This window comes from Giraffa tippelskirchi, chromosome 4 (genome assembly GCF_054371585.1).
Source record: "Giraffa tippelskirchi isolate mGirTip1 chromosome 4, T2T-mGirTip1v1.2.pri, whole genome shotgun sequence".
NCBI lineage: Eukaryota > Metazoa > Chordata > Mammalia > Artiodactyla > Giraffidae > Giraffa > Giraffa tippelskirchi.
Genome location: NC_137278.1, coordinates 98,546,059 through 98,561,039, shown reverse-complemented (window position 1 = coordinate 98,561,039; position 14,981 = coordinate 98,546,059). Strand labels below are relative to the sequence as shown.

Genomic DNA, 14,981 nt, shown 5'->3' with positions numbered 1-14,981 from the left:
AGCGGGAGGGGAGGGGCAGACCCTGGATGGGGGTGCAGGCAGGCCGGCAGAGCCAGGGCTGGTTCCAGGAGGGAAGAGGCGGACCGGGTGGGTCAGGACAGAGCTGTTGTCCGGGGGTGAATAATAAAGAGAAAAGCACTAGAAAGAGAACTGAGGGGGCGAATGGATGCAAGAAACCCACATCTGAGGGCAGCGTTCTCTGCTTGTCCACTGCCTTTCATCCCCACGGCCCTTCTCTGCCTTCTAAACACAGTCCCCTGCCCTCTCAGTTCCCACTGGGACACACAAACAGGGAGACGGGACCGGTTTTTAATTTTACACTGAGAAGTTACTGGACAGAAGAGGAAAAGCCAAGACTCACCCCAAACACCACCCAAACTGCGCAGGGCGCCAGTAGGGGTGGGGGGTAGGGAGGGGGGTGGGAGTGGGGCGAGGCCTGTGGCTCCGCTGAGGTTGACCCCACCCGGGAGGCCTCTCGGGAACTCAAAACAGCCGGACAAAGGAGGACGCAGAAGGCCCTGGAATCTTCCCAGCTACTGTCATATAAGGCAACGGGTTCAGCCCACTGCGCTCACACCAGGCCAGGCCCCTGCAGCGGCCTGCCCCCTCCACCCCCGTGGGCCGCTGCAAGACCAGGATGCTGGATCAGCACACAGAGGGGCCTAAGGCACTGGGAGGTTTAGAAATGACTTTTCCAAACCGACAGCAGAGCCGGGTCGGACATGGAGCGCAGGCGCTCAGTTTCCCAGCCTCCAGCCCCTCTCCCCCGGCTCCTACAAGGGCAGCCTGCTGGGGCTCTGGGGGCAGCGAAGGCCCCATGCCCACGCGGGCCAGGAGGGTGCCAGAGCCACCACACAGGTCAGCACACCCCCTTCAGACAGGAACCGGGCCCTGCCGAAGCTGAGCTCCCCAGAAAGGCCATCAGGCATCTGGCCAAAGGTGTGAACGTCCTTTTCCATGTCTCCAGGGCAGTTCAGGAAGCAACCACAGTAGCTGGTTCCGGTTCCGCGCTGGAAACACTGCCCAACACCCTGCCCTAGGGCGTCGGCGGGCCTGCCCCTCCTGGGCCACTCACGCCACCTCACCCGGCACTGCCTTCTCTCATGCCACCTGCCCCTCAGTCCTTCCCCTGGAGTCTCCTGTCTTGCATGTGAGCACGTGTTACCCAGGCAGGCAGATGAGGGCCTGGGCTCAGAGGTGGAGGGTAACCTCCTCAGCCATCTGCCCGGTCATCTCACACCCGCTGGGGCACTCACAAATGTGGGCACAGCACAGGGCGGACAGGAAGGGAAGGCAGCATGTGGACAGCCTCAGACCCACGCGAGGGGCTCCCACCAGGCAACGCGAAGGAGCTGTCTATGACCGCTGGCTTTGCCGTGACTGAAGCCCACAAGTGCTGGCCGTGCCAGGGGAGCCAGATATGAGACAGAACACTGTATGGTCCCACTGGGACCTGAGTCTGAAGCACAGCACAACAAATCCACGGGATGAAAGCTGCCAAAGTGGTTCTTTTTGCAGAGGGAATGCCTGGGAGGGGTCCAGGGCCCTTCTAGGGGAGCGGGTGACTTTCCGGCGGGTGATGCAGTGGAGGCTGCACAGACACCTGGCCCAGTGCACAGTGTCCACCACCAACATGTCCTCTCCTGCAGGTACATTACAACCAAATAAGATGGAGACTGCCACTGCGTGAACCGAGTTCATATAGACAGTCACATCCAGACTTCCATCCTTCTCTCTCCCTTTCTCCCTCCCTCTCTTTCTCTCTTTCTGGTATTATGATGAAACCTAGACCCCTACTCTTAAAACACCTGAAAAGTCACCCGTTCTCATGTCCTGGGACCCGCATATCCGTCCATTCAGTCAGGGCCTCTGCATACTTGAAGAAAAGTTGCCAGGGACTTCCCTGGTGGTCCAGTGGCTAAGACTCTGCGCTCCCAGTGCCGGGGGCCTGGGTTCGATCCCTGGTCAGGAAATTAGATTCCACGTACTGCAACTAAGACCCAGCACAGCCAAATAAATAAATTAAAAAAAAAAAAAGTAGCCATACTTCACACACTATCCCTTCCCCCTAGTGCAACAGCTACTCTTCTCTGTCTTTTGGAATTTTTTGCCATTCCAGTGGGTTCTTCTGAAAGCCCTTAGGTTGGTGACATTCTCATCAAGCAAGGCGCTCAGAACTGAAGTGGACCCTTATTTGGGGGGGAGCCCCTCAAAGCTACGCTCTTGACAGGTTGAGCCCAAAGCCTAGTTCACACACCTGGCTGTCAAACTCTATCTCCTAGATCCTGTTCTTCATTGTGCAGCTCAGTCTCTCTTTCCCACTCGGCCCATCATTACGGTCTTTGGAGATCTTTGGGGATCTTTGCTGTCAGTTGCATTCATGTTATGTATGAACCCAACCACTGTTCTGTTAATGGCCTCGTCCAAGACCTTGGGTCTGTGCTGGCCAACCTGTCAGTGGAGACAGAGCTCTGGGTGGCCACCCGGACCTGTCCTCCAGGCAGACTCTGATGGCCAGTGGCACCTTCTGACGACAAGTCCATCTAATTGGATACCATTCTTCAGCCCGCGCTTCTGTATGTTGTGGCAAGATAGGATGTGCGTCTCCATCAAATGCCCTACAGAACCCAGACAGCCCTCTCCAGGGTATTCTTCTGGTTAGCCTATCACAAACTAAAAGAGGCTAGGCTGGTATGATTTATTCTTAGGAATCCTAGAAAGCAGGGCTTCCTTTTCTATGTATGCACTCACAAGCTTTCCCGTTGGGAGTTCTGTTGAGGAAGTTGTCAAGTCCACAGCGCTGAATGAAGAAGGGCACCCTTCATCTTCATCCCCTGGGGAGCTCTTCCTTTCCCAGAGGTCTCTGTGGAGGCAGGGCATCTCTACATCGTGCAGGACAGACAGACGTGGAGGGGACCTCAACTCATTCCACCCAGTTAGATGCTGCCATCCTGTCTCCCCCTGCTATTACAGGGTGCAATCCCCTTTGATCAATATTCCAGTCCAGATGAAAAATTAGGCTCCTTCACAAAGACAACACAAACAAAACAGGAATGACATGGTGTTGTTCTCTCTTCCCCGGGGTTATCATTTTCCTGTCAGCCCAGAAGAGTTCTCCTTGCATCAAAAATAACTACACAGGGGATGTCCCTGGTAGTCCAGTGGTTAGGACTCCATGCTCCCACTGCAGGGGGTGTGGGTTCGATCCCTGGTCAGGGAACTAAGATCCTACATGTCTCTTGGTGCGGCAAAAAAAAAAAAAAAAATTATACAGAAGCTCCTTCCGTGGGCTTTAGCTGTTCCCAAAAGTACTGTCACCGGTTCATCTGGTTTGTGTTATTTTTCCATGTGCCTTGCCTGTGACCCCTTCTCTCTCTCTTCCATATCTTTGAAGATCATAGATCATGCATGATGAGCTCTGGGTGCAGACCTTGCCATCTCTATATATTAACACTTTCTGCTTTTTCCCTCGCTGGGTCCATTTGCAATCCATGTTCAAAGTCTCACTGTAGGATCTCCTGGCCCACCTGAGCCACTTTGTCTTTGGAATCTGCTACTAAAAAATTCTTGCTCTCTCTGCTTTTTGAAATCTACCCTTCATAAGCCAGCTTTCCACAAGCAAGCTCCCTCTTCTGTGCCAGGATTCCAGGGACCCACAGTGCAAAGTCACAGCTCCTGTCTTCAGGATGCTCACAGCCCAAGGGATCAACCAAGGGCACCAACAACCAGGATTCTGCAGCCGGAGGTTTCTACAAAGAGGAGCTACCTCCTCAGAGCCTAGTCTTGGGGGTGAGGAAGCGTCGACCAGGCAAAGAGGCTTTTTGGCGAAGAGGGAATAGTTGAAACGTTCAAGACAACTGCTCCTCATGGGTTTGGGGAGCGGCACAGCTTTAGGATAGGGTTGGAGCATGGAAGCCTGCAGCGGTTGGGGGGCTGGGGAACGTGGAGGGACGTGGAAGGTTCTGGAAAGCAGGCAGGAAGGCCCTAGTGCACCAGGCAGGGCTGTCTGAATTTCATCCTGGGCACAGAAGTCTGAAGGATTTCAAGCGAAGGAGTGACAGGGCCAGATGTGCACCAGAGGCAAGATCCCGCCGCTGGACAGCATGGGGACGGTCAAACTGGCAAGAGACTGGAGACTGTGAGCTGCTCCAGCCTTGGAGGGTGATGTGGAGAGGCGATGGTTGTGGGAGAGGGGGCTGCTTGAAAGACGCTGGTTTGTACTCTCATTTTTCACTGCTAAGCTCCACTTTGCCTTCAACTTAACAGTGCGTCCCTGGTTGTGGAGGTCGGGGAGAGCACGGGCATCACACCAGTGTTGGTGAGTGTTCTTGATCTTTTGTGCTTAACTAGTCGGCAGACAGAGATAGTGGCAGCCCCTTGTACAACAACATGCCCTCCTTCCCGGGGTCGGTCTGGGCACTGAGCCCAGTGGGGCAGCCACCAGCGAGGGAGGGGGGACAAGGCCACCAACATGGGGGGCATGGCTAGGGGAGGGGGCAGCTAACTAAGACCACAGGCAACACAGGGCAGCTGTGGAAAAGAGTTAGAAGCTCTTTCCGATCCAGTTTGGAATGGCTGCCAAAGTCTACGCTGAAGTGGAAAGAGGGGAGGGGAGGACAAGCTGTATGCAAGAGCAGATGAGAAATGGGGACAGGCTGGGTGGCACAGGCGTGGGGAAGGGAGACAGGCGTGTTTTCTAGAGGCGCTCCCTGCTCCTTGTTGAATTTTGTTCAGTTGGAGGGCTTTATCTATTTAGAAAAAAGAAATACAAGTTCTAAATAAATGAATAAATAATATCCGCCCTGGTGAGGAGCCCTCTTTCTCAGCAAAGTGCTCAACAGCAGGGTTTAACCTACTTGGTGTGTCTGTTCTAAAGCAGGTAAGTCTGTTCCACGATATTCACTCCAAGTATTCAAGGAGCATCTGCCAAGGGCACTGGAGCTCCAAAAAGACACCCTCTGAAAGACACTGACTCCTAGAATCTGAAATCGCAGTTTGGCTAACAGATGAAGGATGTCATAAATTCAGGATGTGACAAAAGCAGTTTCAAATCTTTTGGGAAGTGACGGATTATTAAGACTGAAAAGAATGGGTGTTGGGTCACTGGCTCTTTGAGGGTGGGGAAAAACATCAAGTTAGATCCCTGTTTTGTACCTACAAAAAATGGATTCCAGATGGGATTAGGAGCCAAGAGAAACAAAGTTATATAAGTACTGAAGGAAAATAGAACACAATATTTTTATGCTCTTGGGGTGGGGAAGGCCTTCCTTTTCAAGTTAGAAAGATTCAATTACAAATCAACCCTCTGTACTATGCACGGTAACTTTTCTGAAAATCTGAAGCTATTCTGAAATGAAAAGTTTACTGAAAAAGGAAAAATAATCATTTTGTGAAAGGATAAACACAAAGGTTTAAAAAGGACAATTTACAGGCTTAGGAGAAAACATGGTGCCCAAAACATATGTAATAAGCAACTTACAAATCAATATAATTAAGAAAAAGAGGGACTTCCCTGGTGGTCCAGTGGTTAAGAGTCTGCCTTGCCATGCAGGGGATACAGGTTTGATCCCTGGTTGGGGAACTAGTATCCCACATGCTGCAGAGCACCTAAGCCTGATGCTGAAACTACTGAGCCTTCATACCACAACTAGAGAGTCCATGAGCTGCAACGAAAGGTGCCTCAACTAAGACCAGATGCAGCCAAATAAATAGATACTTAAAAAAGAAGAAAAATTACCAGATAGAAAAATGGATGGGCAGTATCAAGAGATAATTTACACCAAAGGAAACACAGAAAAAGTTTCTCAGTTTCACTGGCAACCAGGGAAATGAAAATTAGAATCACGGGATGAGACTTTTCACTTATCAGATTAACTAAAACTTAAAAACAATACTGAGAATGGGAGTGTTAGTAAGAGTATAGAGAAACAGGCATTTTCATGTCTATTACTAATTAGTATCGCTTCCTTTTTGGAGACTAAATTTTAAATATTCCTACTTTAGGATGGCAGTTTCAAAGAACTTATCCTATCGAAGTATTTGCATAGATGCACAAGCTTGCATACTGGATAAATATCATAACCAGGGACAGGCTGCATGCACAACCAGGGAATACTATGCAGCTATGGAAAATAACACAGTTCCTCACACACACACACATATGTGCAGGCACACCTTGGAGAAATTACAGGTTTGGTTCTAGACCACCACAATAAAGCGAATACTACAATAAATCAAGTCACATGAAATTTTTAATTTTCCAGTGCATATAAAAGTTGTGTTTAAACCTGCAGACCAGGAGAAAATATTTGCAAATGATGTGATTGGCAAGGATTTAATTTCCAAAATCTACAAACAGCTCCTATAATTCAATAACAAAAAATTCCCAAATAATCCAATTGAAAAATGGGCTGAAGATCTAAATAAGACGTTTCTTCAAAGAAGACATACAGATGGCCAATAGGCACACTAAAAGATAGTAAATATTACTAATTATTGGAGAAATGTAAATCAAAACAACAATGAGGTACCACTTCACACCAGTTATAATGGCCATCATTAGCAATTCTGCAAACAATAAATGTTGGAGAGGGTGTGGAGAAAATAGAACTCTCCTACACAGTTGGTGGGAATGTAAATTGGTGCAGCCACTATGGAAAACAGCATGGAGGTTCCTCAGAAAACTAAAACTAGAGTTGCCAAATGATCCACCAACTCCACTCCTGGGGATATATCCAGACAAAACTATAACTGGAAAAGATGCATGCACCCTCATGTTAATGGCAGCACTATTTACAATAGCCAAGACATGGAAACAATGTAAATGTCCACCAATAGATGAGTAGATAAAGAAGATATGGCACATATAGACAATGGATAGTACTCAGCCATAAAAAGAATGAAATGATGCCATTTGCAGCAACATGGATGGTCCTAGAATTACCAAACTAAGTGAGGTAAATCAGAAAGAGACAAACGCCATATGATATCACTTTATGTGGAATCTAAAATATGACACAAATAAACATATCTACCAAACAAAAACAGACTCACAGGCATAGAGAACAAACTTATGGTTGCCAAGTGGGAAGAAGCTTGGGGGGAGGGAAGTATTGGAAGTCTGGAAGTTTAGCAGATATAAACTGTTATATATGGGATGAATAAACAACAAGGTTCTACTGTATAGCTCAGTATATATATTTAATATCTTGTGATAAACCACAATGAGAAAGAGTATGAAAAATTATATACACATGTATAACTGAGTCACTTTTCTGTGAAGCAGAAATTATTAATAAACAAAACATTGCAACTCAACTATAATTCAATAAAATTTTTTCAAAAGTTGTATTAATTCTGTAGTCTATTAGTGTGCAACAGCATTATGTCTGAAACAATAATGTACATATCTTAATTAAAAACATTCCATTGTTAAAAAATGCTATCATCTGAGCCTTCAGAGAGTGAGTCCTAATCTTTTCACAATAGTAACATCCAAGATCATTGATCACAGACTATCACAGACCACAGATTTAATAATAAGGAAAAAGCTTGCACTATTTCGAGAATTACCAAAATGTGACACAGAGACGTGAAGTGAGCAGATACTGTTGGGAAAATGACACTGACAGACTTGCTCAATGCAGGGTCGCCACAAAGCTTCACTTGCAAAAAATGGAATATTTGTGAAACGCAATAAAGTGAAGAAGTGCAATAAAATGAGGTCTGCCAATACACAGACACGTTTACGTACATATAAATATACATACATATAAAAGTGAAAACAACAAATACAAATCACATGGCCTGGTTGGAGCAAACGGGAAATTGGGGCTGGACCACAAGGGGCCTTGGAGGCCAGGCAGAGACATGACAATCACGTGCAGCCACAGATCAAACAGGTTGTGGAGGAGGAGCTGGGAGTGTCTGTGAAGGCTTCGAGTCTTCCTGGAGGGGATCCAGGATAGCCTAGTTGGAAGGTGGGAAGAGATGTCATTCTAGGCGGTGATGGCTGTTGTTTAGTTGCTGAGTCGTGTGTGTCCGACTCTTCACTGCCCCATGGACTGTAGCCCTCCAGGCTCCTCTGTCCGTGGGATTCTCTAGGCAAGAATACTGGAGTGGTTGCCATTTTCTTCTCCAGGGCATCTTCTCAACCCAGGGATCGAACCCAGGTCTCCTGCACTGGCAGGCAGATTCTTTACCACTGCGCCACCAGGGAGGCCCCATTCTAGGTAGGAGCAGCTGCAAGCAGACCTAGAGAGGAGAGGAGGGGACGAGGGGAGAGGCCTGCAGAGGGAAGGGAAAGGGACTCCCTGGGGCTGTGCCCTCAAGTAGGAGAAGGAAGGAGGGGAGAAGGGGAGTCTGGAGTGGGTACAGAAAATTGGTTCTTATCTCCCTGCAGGCTGAGATTGTTTGTTCAGCACATTCATCCATTCAAGAAGAATTTACAAAGCGCCAGCAGTGTGCTAGGCTCTGTTCTGGATGAGGGGTGATATGACAGTGACCCCAATAAGAGACCTGATCACTGGAGGTGATAAGGAGGAGAGGCAGCCATGAACAAGGAACAAACAGGACTTCCCTGGTGGTCTAGTGGTTAAGAATTCACCTGCCAATGCAGGGGACATGGGTTTGATCCCTGGTCCGGGAAGATCCCACATGCCTCAGGGCAACTAAGTCCATATGCTGTAACTACTGAGCCCTTGAGCTGCAACTATTGATGTCTGAGCACCTAGAGCCTGTGCTCTGCACCAAGAGAAGCCACCGCAATAAGAAGCCCGCTCACTGCAACTAGAGAGAGCCCTCACTCAGCAAGGAAGACCCAGCGCAGCCACAAATTAATTAAATTTTTAAAAAAGGGAAACAAATACAAAGAAATTTCTGGCAGAGATCAGTGCTGTGCAGAACATAGAATGACGAACGGAGAGTTTGAGAAGGGGGCGTCAAGGGGATTGATGAGGTGACACTGTGCAGCTGATGTCTGAATGGCGAGGAGGAATCCTACCTCCATGAGGACTGGGGAGGGAGCAGTCTGGAAGTCGGGTGGGGGTGCTGCGAGTCTGAGGCTAATTGCACAAGGCAATTGTTTTGCTAATAAGACCGTGTTAAGAAAATGACGCTTTTTTCCGTTTGGTAATGAAGTCATTAGTGAGTTGTATTTTTAGTTCTTGCTCCTGGGTTTTTGACACTGGGCGGGAGGGGGAGGTCTGTGGGGACTGATAGGGTGGATGGTGGATCCCCCACACCCCACAGGGTGTCACGGAGGCGAGGATGAGCCTCAGAGGGAGGGGAGGCGGAGGTGGAGCAGTACCCACCTGCTCCGGGGGGTCACGTCCAGGAAGAGCTGCACGAGAGCCAGCAGGTTGTGGTGGTGATCAGACACTCGACTCAGGGCACAGCACAGCTGCCGGAGCTGCGGGGGGGGACAGAGGGCATCCAGGTGGGCTTCCCAGAGGCAGGGCGCCTCCTACCCTGACCTCCCCACCAGCCCACTCAGCAGGGAGGCCTGGAGAGCAGAGGGAGGCTCACAGAAGCCAGGTTAGGGGAGGACCGCTGGAGTAGCGTGGTCCCTGCTGGGGGCCAAGAGAGCCCTGGGGACCTCACAGGTGAGGCTGGGGGCTTGGGCTTTGATTCAGGGGTCCACAGTACCTTTTCTAGCCATTCTTGGATGTTCTCCAGGAGCTGGAGCAGGAGCTGCTGGAGGTCAGTCTTGGGAAGCAGGCGGAGTCTGGTGTCTAGGCCAGCTCGGCATAGCAGCTCAATCAGGTCCAGAAGGTTCTGGTCGGTGTAGGCCTCTGGCTGGGCCAGTGCGCACAGTGTCAGGAACTGGAGAGGAGAGAGCACTAGGGCAAGGGTGCCTCCCTGGCACTGCGATCCCCCAACTGTGCTGGGAAGGAGCTGAGAACAGTAACCTGAGGCCTGAAGTTGAGCCTCCCGGGGTCGTCAGGGGCAGGCATGGGTCTGGAGGGAGCCAGCTTCTGTAGCATCCACCCTGGCAACCAGCAAAGTGCCTCTGATGGTGCCCAGTGGTGCCCACTGAGTTAGATGCTGAGTGGGTCTGGACTGAGAGCGAGCACAAGGATGGGCGGGGCTCACCTTACAGATGTGGTTCAGGCTGCTCTCCAAAGCCACCTCCTGGAGGGCGTCCTGCTGTTCACTGCAGCTCAGGCTGGCCTCACTAAGGTAAGACAGAAAAAAGGAAGGGAAGCAGTCAGAGGCAGGCACAGGGAAGAGTTGAGGCAGAGAGGGAGACCGTGCCTGCTGGAGAGTTGAGTTCCTGGACGACCCATTCAACCCAGGGCCCTGGTGCCCTGTGTGTGCGGGTGCTTCACTTGTTGTTATTGTTCAGTCCCTCAGTCGTGTCCAACTCTTTGTGATCCCATGGACTGCAGCACACAGGCCTCCCTGTCCATCACCAACTCCTGGAGCTTACTCAAACTCATATCCATTGAGTTGGTGATGCCGTCCAATGATCTCATCCTCTGTCGTCCTCTTCTCTTCCCGCCTTCAATCTTTCCCAGCATCAGGGTCTTTTCCAATGAGTCAGTTTTTCGCATCAGGTGGCCAAAGTATTGGAGTTTCAGCTTCAGCATCAGTCCTTCCAATGAATATTCAGGACTGATCTCCTTTAGGATGGATTGGTTGGATGATTTCCTTTAGGATGGACTGGTTGGGTGTCCTTGCAGTCCAAGGGACTCTCAAGAGTCTTCTCCAACACCACAGTTTAAAAGCATCAATTCTTTGACGCTCAACTTTCTTTATAGTCTAACTCTCACATCCATACATGACTACTGGAAAAATCACAGCTTTGTCTATATGGATCTTTGTTGGCAAAGTGATGTCTTTGCTATTTAATACACTGTCTAGGTTTGTCATAGTTTTCCTTCCAAAGAGCAAGCGTCTTTTAATTTTGTGGCTGCAGTTACCGTCTGCAATGATTTTGGAGTCCAAGACAATAAAACGTCACTGTTTCCATGAATACAATGTCACATGTCATGAACACAATGAAAAGGTCATCCACTGCTGCGTAACAAATTACTCCCCTCAAATGGAGAGGCTTAAAAACAACAAATACATATTATCCTGTGCAGCTTCTGAGGGTCAAGAATCCAGAAGCAGCTTAGCAAGGGGGCTCTAACTCAGGGTCTCTGGGGAGGCTGCCCCCAAGGCTTTCGTGGGGGGGCCTGCTGTCAGCATAGGCTTGACTGGCCTGGAAGAACTGCTTCTCAGGTCACTTGGGGGTCACCGGCCTCAGTCCTTCCATGAGCTTCACCCCAAGGTTCCCTAACTTGCCCCGACTTTCTCTAAAGTGAGTTATCTGAGAGAGAGGAGATGCCCACCTAAGACGGAGGCTGCAACCTTTTAGAACCTAACCTTGGAGGTGACATTGCTTCTGTGATCTCCCCCAGACACATGGGCCAGCCTGACTCAGGGTGGGAGACGGCTGCACAATGGGGTGAACACCAGAACGTGGAGTCACTGGTGCCTCTCGGGGGCTGGCAGCCCAACACTGTCACTCCAGGACGGTCCCTAGCTTTAGTGTTCTGGGGCTTGGAAGCCCGAAAAATCATACTCCATTGGTTCCTACAAAGTCTTCCTCAAAAGCATTGTTTGGAGTTTCCCTGGTGGTCCAGTGGTTAAGAATCTGCCTTGCAATGCAGGGGACAAGAGTTCAATCCCTGGTCTGGGAAAATCCCACATGCTGCAGAGCAGTTAAGCACCACAACTACTGAAGCCTGTGCCCAGAGCCCGTGCTCCCCAACAATGAGAAGCCTGCATACTGCAACTACAGAGTAGCCCCCACTTGCCACAACTAGAGAAACCCTGCTCGCAGCAACAAAGACCCAGTGCAGCTAAAAACATAAGTAAAAATAAATACGTAAGTAAAATAAAGAAAATTCATTTAAAAGCGTTCTTTGTCCACACAGGTATGGTGAGTCTGTGCATGCATGAAATAGCACGCTCCATTGTAGCTTATGTCAAGTTAGCTTCCAAAGTCTGCAAGTAAGGTGAAATTAGACTGAAAGAGATCCTCAACACCCCCTCCAAAGGTGTTACACTACCATGCTGTCCACAGACAAGCCTGGCATGGCCAGATTCCTCTTAGATAGCAAACAGCCTGGATGAAGCCAGAGGCCAGGGTCACATTTAAAACACCCTCTTTAATGACCAGAGTCACACACAGTTTGGCGAGAGCCCTACAGGAAGGGAGGTGCTGGCGACACAGCAGACTCACATCATCCTCTGCACAGGCCTGCCAGGCACATGCTCCCCGGGTGAAACACTGAGCTGGGGTGTCCTTACTAAATGATGCTCTTTCTCTGGCCATGTGTATATTGTTGGCATCAAGTAAGTGAGGTGACTTTTTAAAAATTGTTATTTACTTTTGGCTGTGCTGGGTCTTCCTTGCAGTGCATGGGCTTCTCATTGCAGTGGCTTCTCTGGATGCAGAGCACAGGCTCTAGGCATAGGCTTCAGTAGGTGCAGCACATGGGCTCTAGGGCACCAGCCCAGTAGTTGTGGCACACCGGCTCAGCTGCCCCATGGCATGTGGAATCTTGCTGGACCAGGGATTGAACCCATGTCCCCTGCATTGGCAGGCAGATTCCTAAACACTGGACCACCAGGGAAATCCAAGTAGGATGACTTTATGACAAGGCTCCCTTTGCTGTCTCCTCCACTCCTGCAGTCTTACTAACTAGCTTGAAGTTCCTGATAACAAGGGACTCTCTACAAATGAAGTCACCAATGATGACGACAACACTGCCAACAGTAACAGCCTCTGAGGTCGCCACCCTGGCCACGGTTCCCAGATGCTCCAGTGAAAAGGCTCCGCTGTTCTTTACTTCTCTATGCTGCTTCTCAGAGAGGGAAGAAAAATGCCATCTCTAGGCACCCAGGAAGTCGGTGTCAACAAATCACTGATGGAGTGGAGGGGTGGGGACAGTGCTAGATAGGCCTGGGCTGGGCCATTCTTCTTCAGCATTTATGAGCGCCAGAGAACACGAACAAAAGGGGGAGACTGGAGCTCATGCACTGGGCCTGTGTCAGAGTTGCAGGGGAGTCCTGGTTTATACCAGTCCGTGAGCGTGCATGGGGCCGTGCAAGCATGGGAGGGAATGCTTTTAGATTGCCCAGAGGCAGGGAGCCTCAGAGCCAACTTTGTGACTCTGCCCAAGTGGAGGGGGCTCTCAGACAGTTCCATGCTGCCAGTGGGAGAAAGAGGGTAGAAATTGTGAGCTGGTGACTCATCTTCTCGGAGCTGGAAAGGGGAAGTGTGTCTGTGACAAGGGTCTCTCCACCTGGGGATGGACAGAATGCCAGGCTTTCCAAGTGGGAAGGATGCATAGTCTCCTCACTACCGCCCGCCCCCCCTTCCCACTGCTGTACTGCACCCCAGTGTCTCCCCAGGCTGCCTCTGCTGGGAACAACCAGCAGGCAACATAATGGGTTCCCCTTCCCTGCCTGCCTCTCTGAGGAGCCACTCGCCTGGAACGTGGCATCTGAGACTGCTATTCTGGGAAGTGGCATCGGCTGATCCCCAGCCCTCTGCCGCGGAGAAGAGGAATTCATAGTCTAATGAGCCCACTCCTCTCCTGGACTCAGCAGGTTGGAATTGAGTTGAGGGTCCCACCACCAGCCTCACCAGCAAAGCAGCTTTCCCCCATCCCCACCCCTAGCCTTGACACTGGCCTGGCAGAGTCAGGGTTCCTGGCCCATGGCCAGCACCCAGGAGCTAGAGTTTGGGTTGCAAAGGCATTGTTCTACACTCTTAAGAGAAGCGTGTCGGCTTCTATATTTGTTTTCCCCTATTACAATTTGAGAAAAAACAAAGTGAAAGTGACCCTCTGTTCCTTCTCCTTGGGAAGACGATAAAACCAAGAGTCTAGCTAGGGGGTCAGGGGCTCCACCACGCAGGCTGTGGGCAGGGCGCTCTCCCGGGCTGCCACTGCTAAACCAGACCAGAGCTGTCAGCTGGGCTCTAGTGACCGAGGTCAAGGCAACGAAGAGGAATCGATGCTGAGCTAATGGGGGGAGGGGAGTAACTTTTACCTGGATCCAATTACTCTGTCCCAAGGCAACCGCCCCCACACTTGACAGGATGCCCTTTCAATGGATTGATTGTCATTTATTTAGCCCATTGGCCTCTGCACCAGGCTTGCCTCTCAGAGAACCCAGTGGATGAAGGCTACCAGCACCAGGCAACAGCAGCGGGCTACTGGTCTTTAGTGGCTGAACCTATGATCTGGGGTTTCCCAGGTGGTGCAGTGGTAAAACATCTGCCTGCCAGTGCAGGAGACACAAGAGATGGGAGTTTGATCCCTGGGTCAGGAAGATCCCCTGGAGTAGGAAATGGCAACCCACTCCAGTATACTTGCCTGGAAAGTTCCATGGACAAAGGAGCCTGGTGGGCTACAGTCCACGGGGTCGCAAAAGAGTTGGACACAACTAAGTATGCACACACACCTATGATCTGACCAGGGCTCTTCCTCTGGGCTTTGCAATCAGGGAGCAGCCTAGGAAGATCAGCCACTGCGCCCTCTCTTTCCAGGTGAGACCGGGGACATTTCCGGTCTCGGCCATTGACGGCGTGTGGGTGCCTCAGAGGAGCCCTAGATGGGGACATCCCTGGAGGTCAACAGAGAAGCACCTGATGCGGAACCAACTGACATGGGATGAGCCTCTGAGGACGAGGACGATGGAGAGAGGGTGGCCTGTCCTGAAGATTCTCTTGTGGCCCATGGAGATGAGAAGGATGCCAAAACCTTGGTAGAGGAGATGTCAGAACTTTCTTGATGTTCCCTGAGTGCTCTAGAAGAGTCTTCCAACCCTGAGACGCCCCGAGTTTCCCAAACACAGAAGCAAGCCAGCACTACACCATCCCCCACCCCAGGGAGGTTATGGGAAAGGTCTCTCCTGGACCTGTTTGCTTCTTGAAAGGAGGCTATATTCCCAAAAGAACGTCCCTAGGCTGAGTGGCTTGA

At 50.4% G+C, this 14,981-nt stretch overlaps 1 protein-coding gene across 15 annotated transcripts in view; it reads right to left on the bottom strand.

Annotated features, from left to right (window-relative positions):
- The window catches only part of FAM178B (family with sequence similarity 178 member B), a 106,043-nt gene that overhangs the window by 33,891 nt on the left and 57,171 nt on the right, over positions 1 to 14,981 (bottom strand). For all 15 annotated transcript variants that reach the window (XM_081484589.1, XM_081484593.1, XM_081484594.1 and 12 more), the window contains 3 exons: positions 10,093 to 10,174; positions 9,646 to 9,822; positions 9,312 to 9,409 (listed from right to left, as the gene is read on the bottom strand). In XM_081484589.1, coding sequence (XP_081340715.1) covers positions 9,312 to 9,409; positions 9,646 to 9,822; positions 10,093 to 10,174 — 357 coding nt within the window. The remainder of the gene's footprint in view (positions 1 to 9,311; positions 9,410 to 9,645; positions 9,823 to 10,092; positions 10,175 to 14,981) is intronic.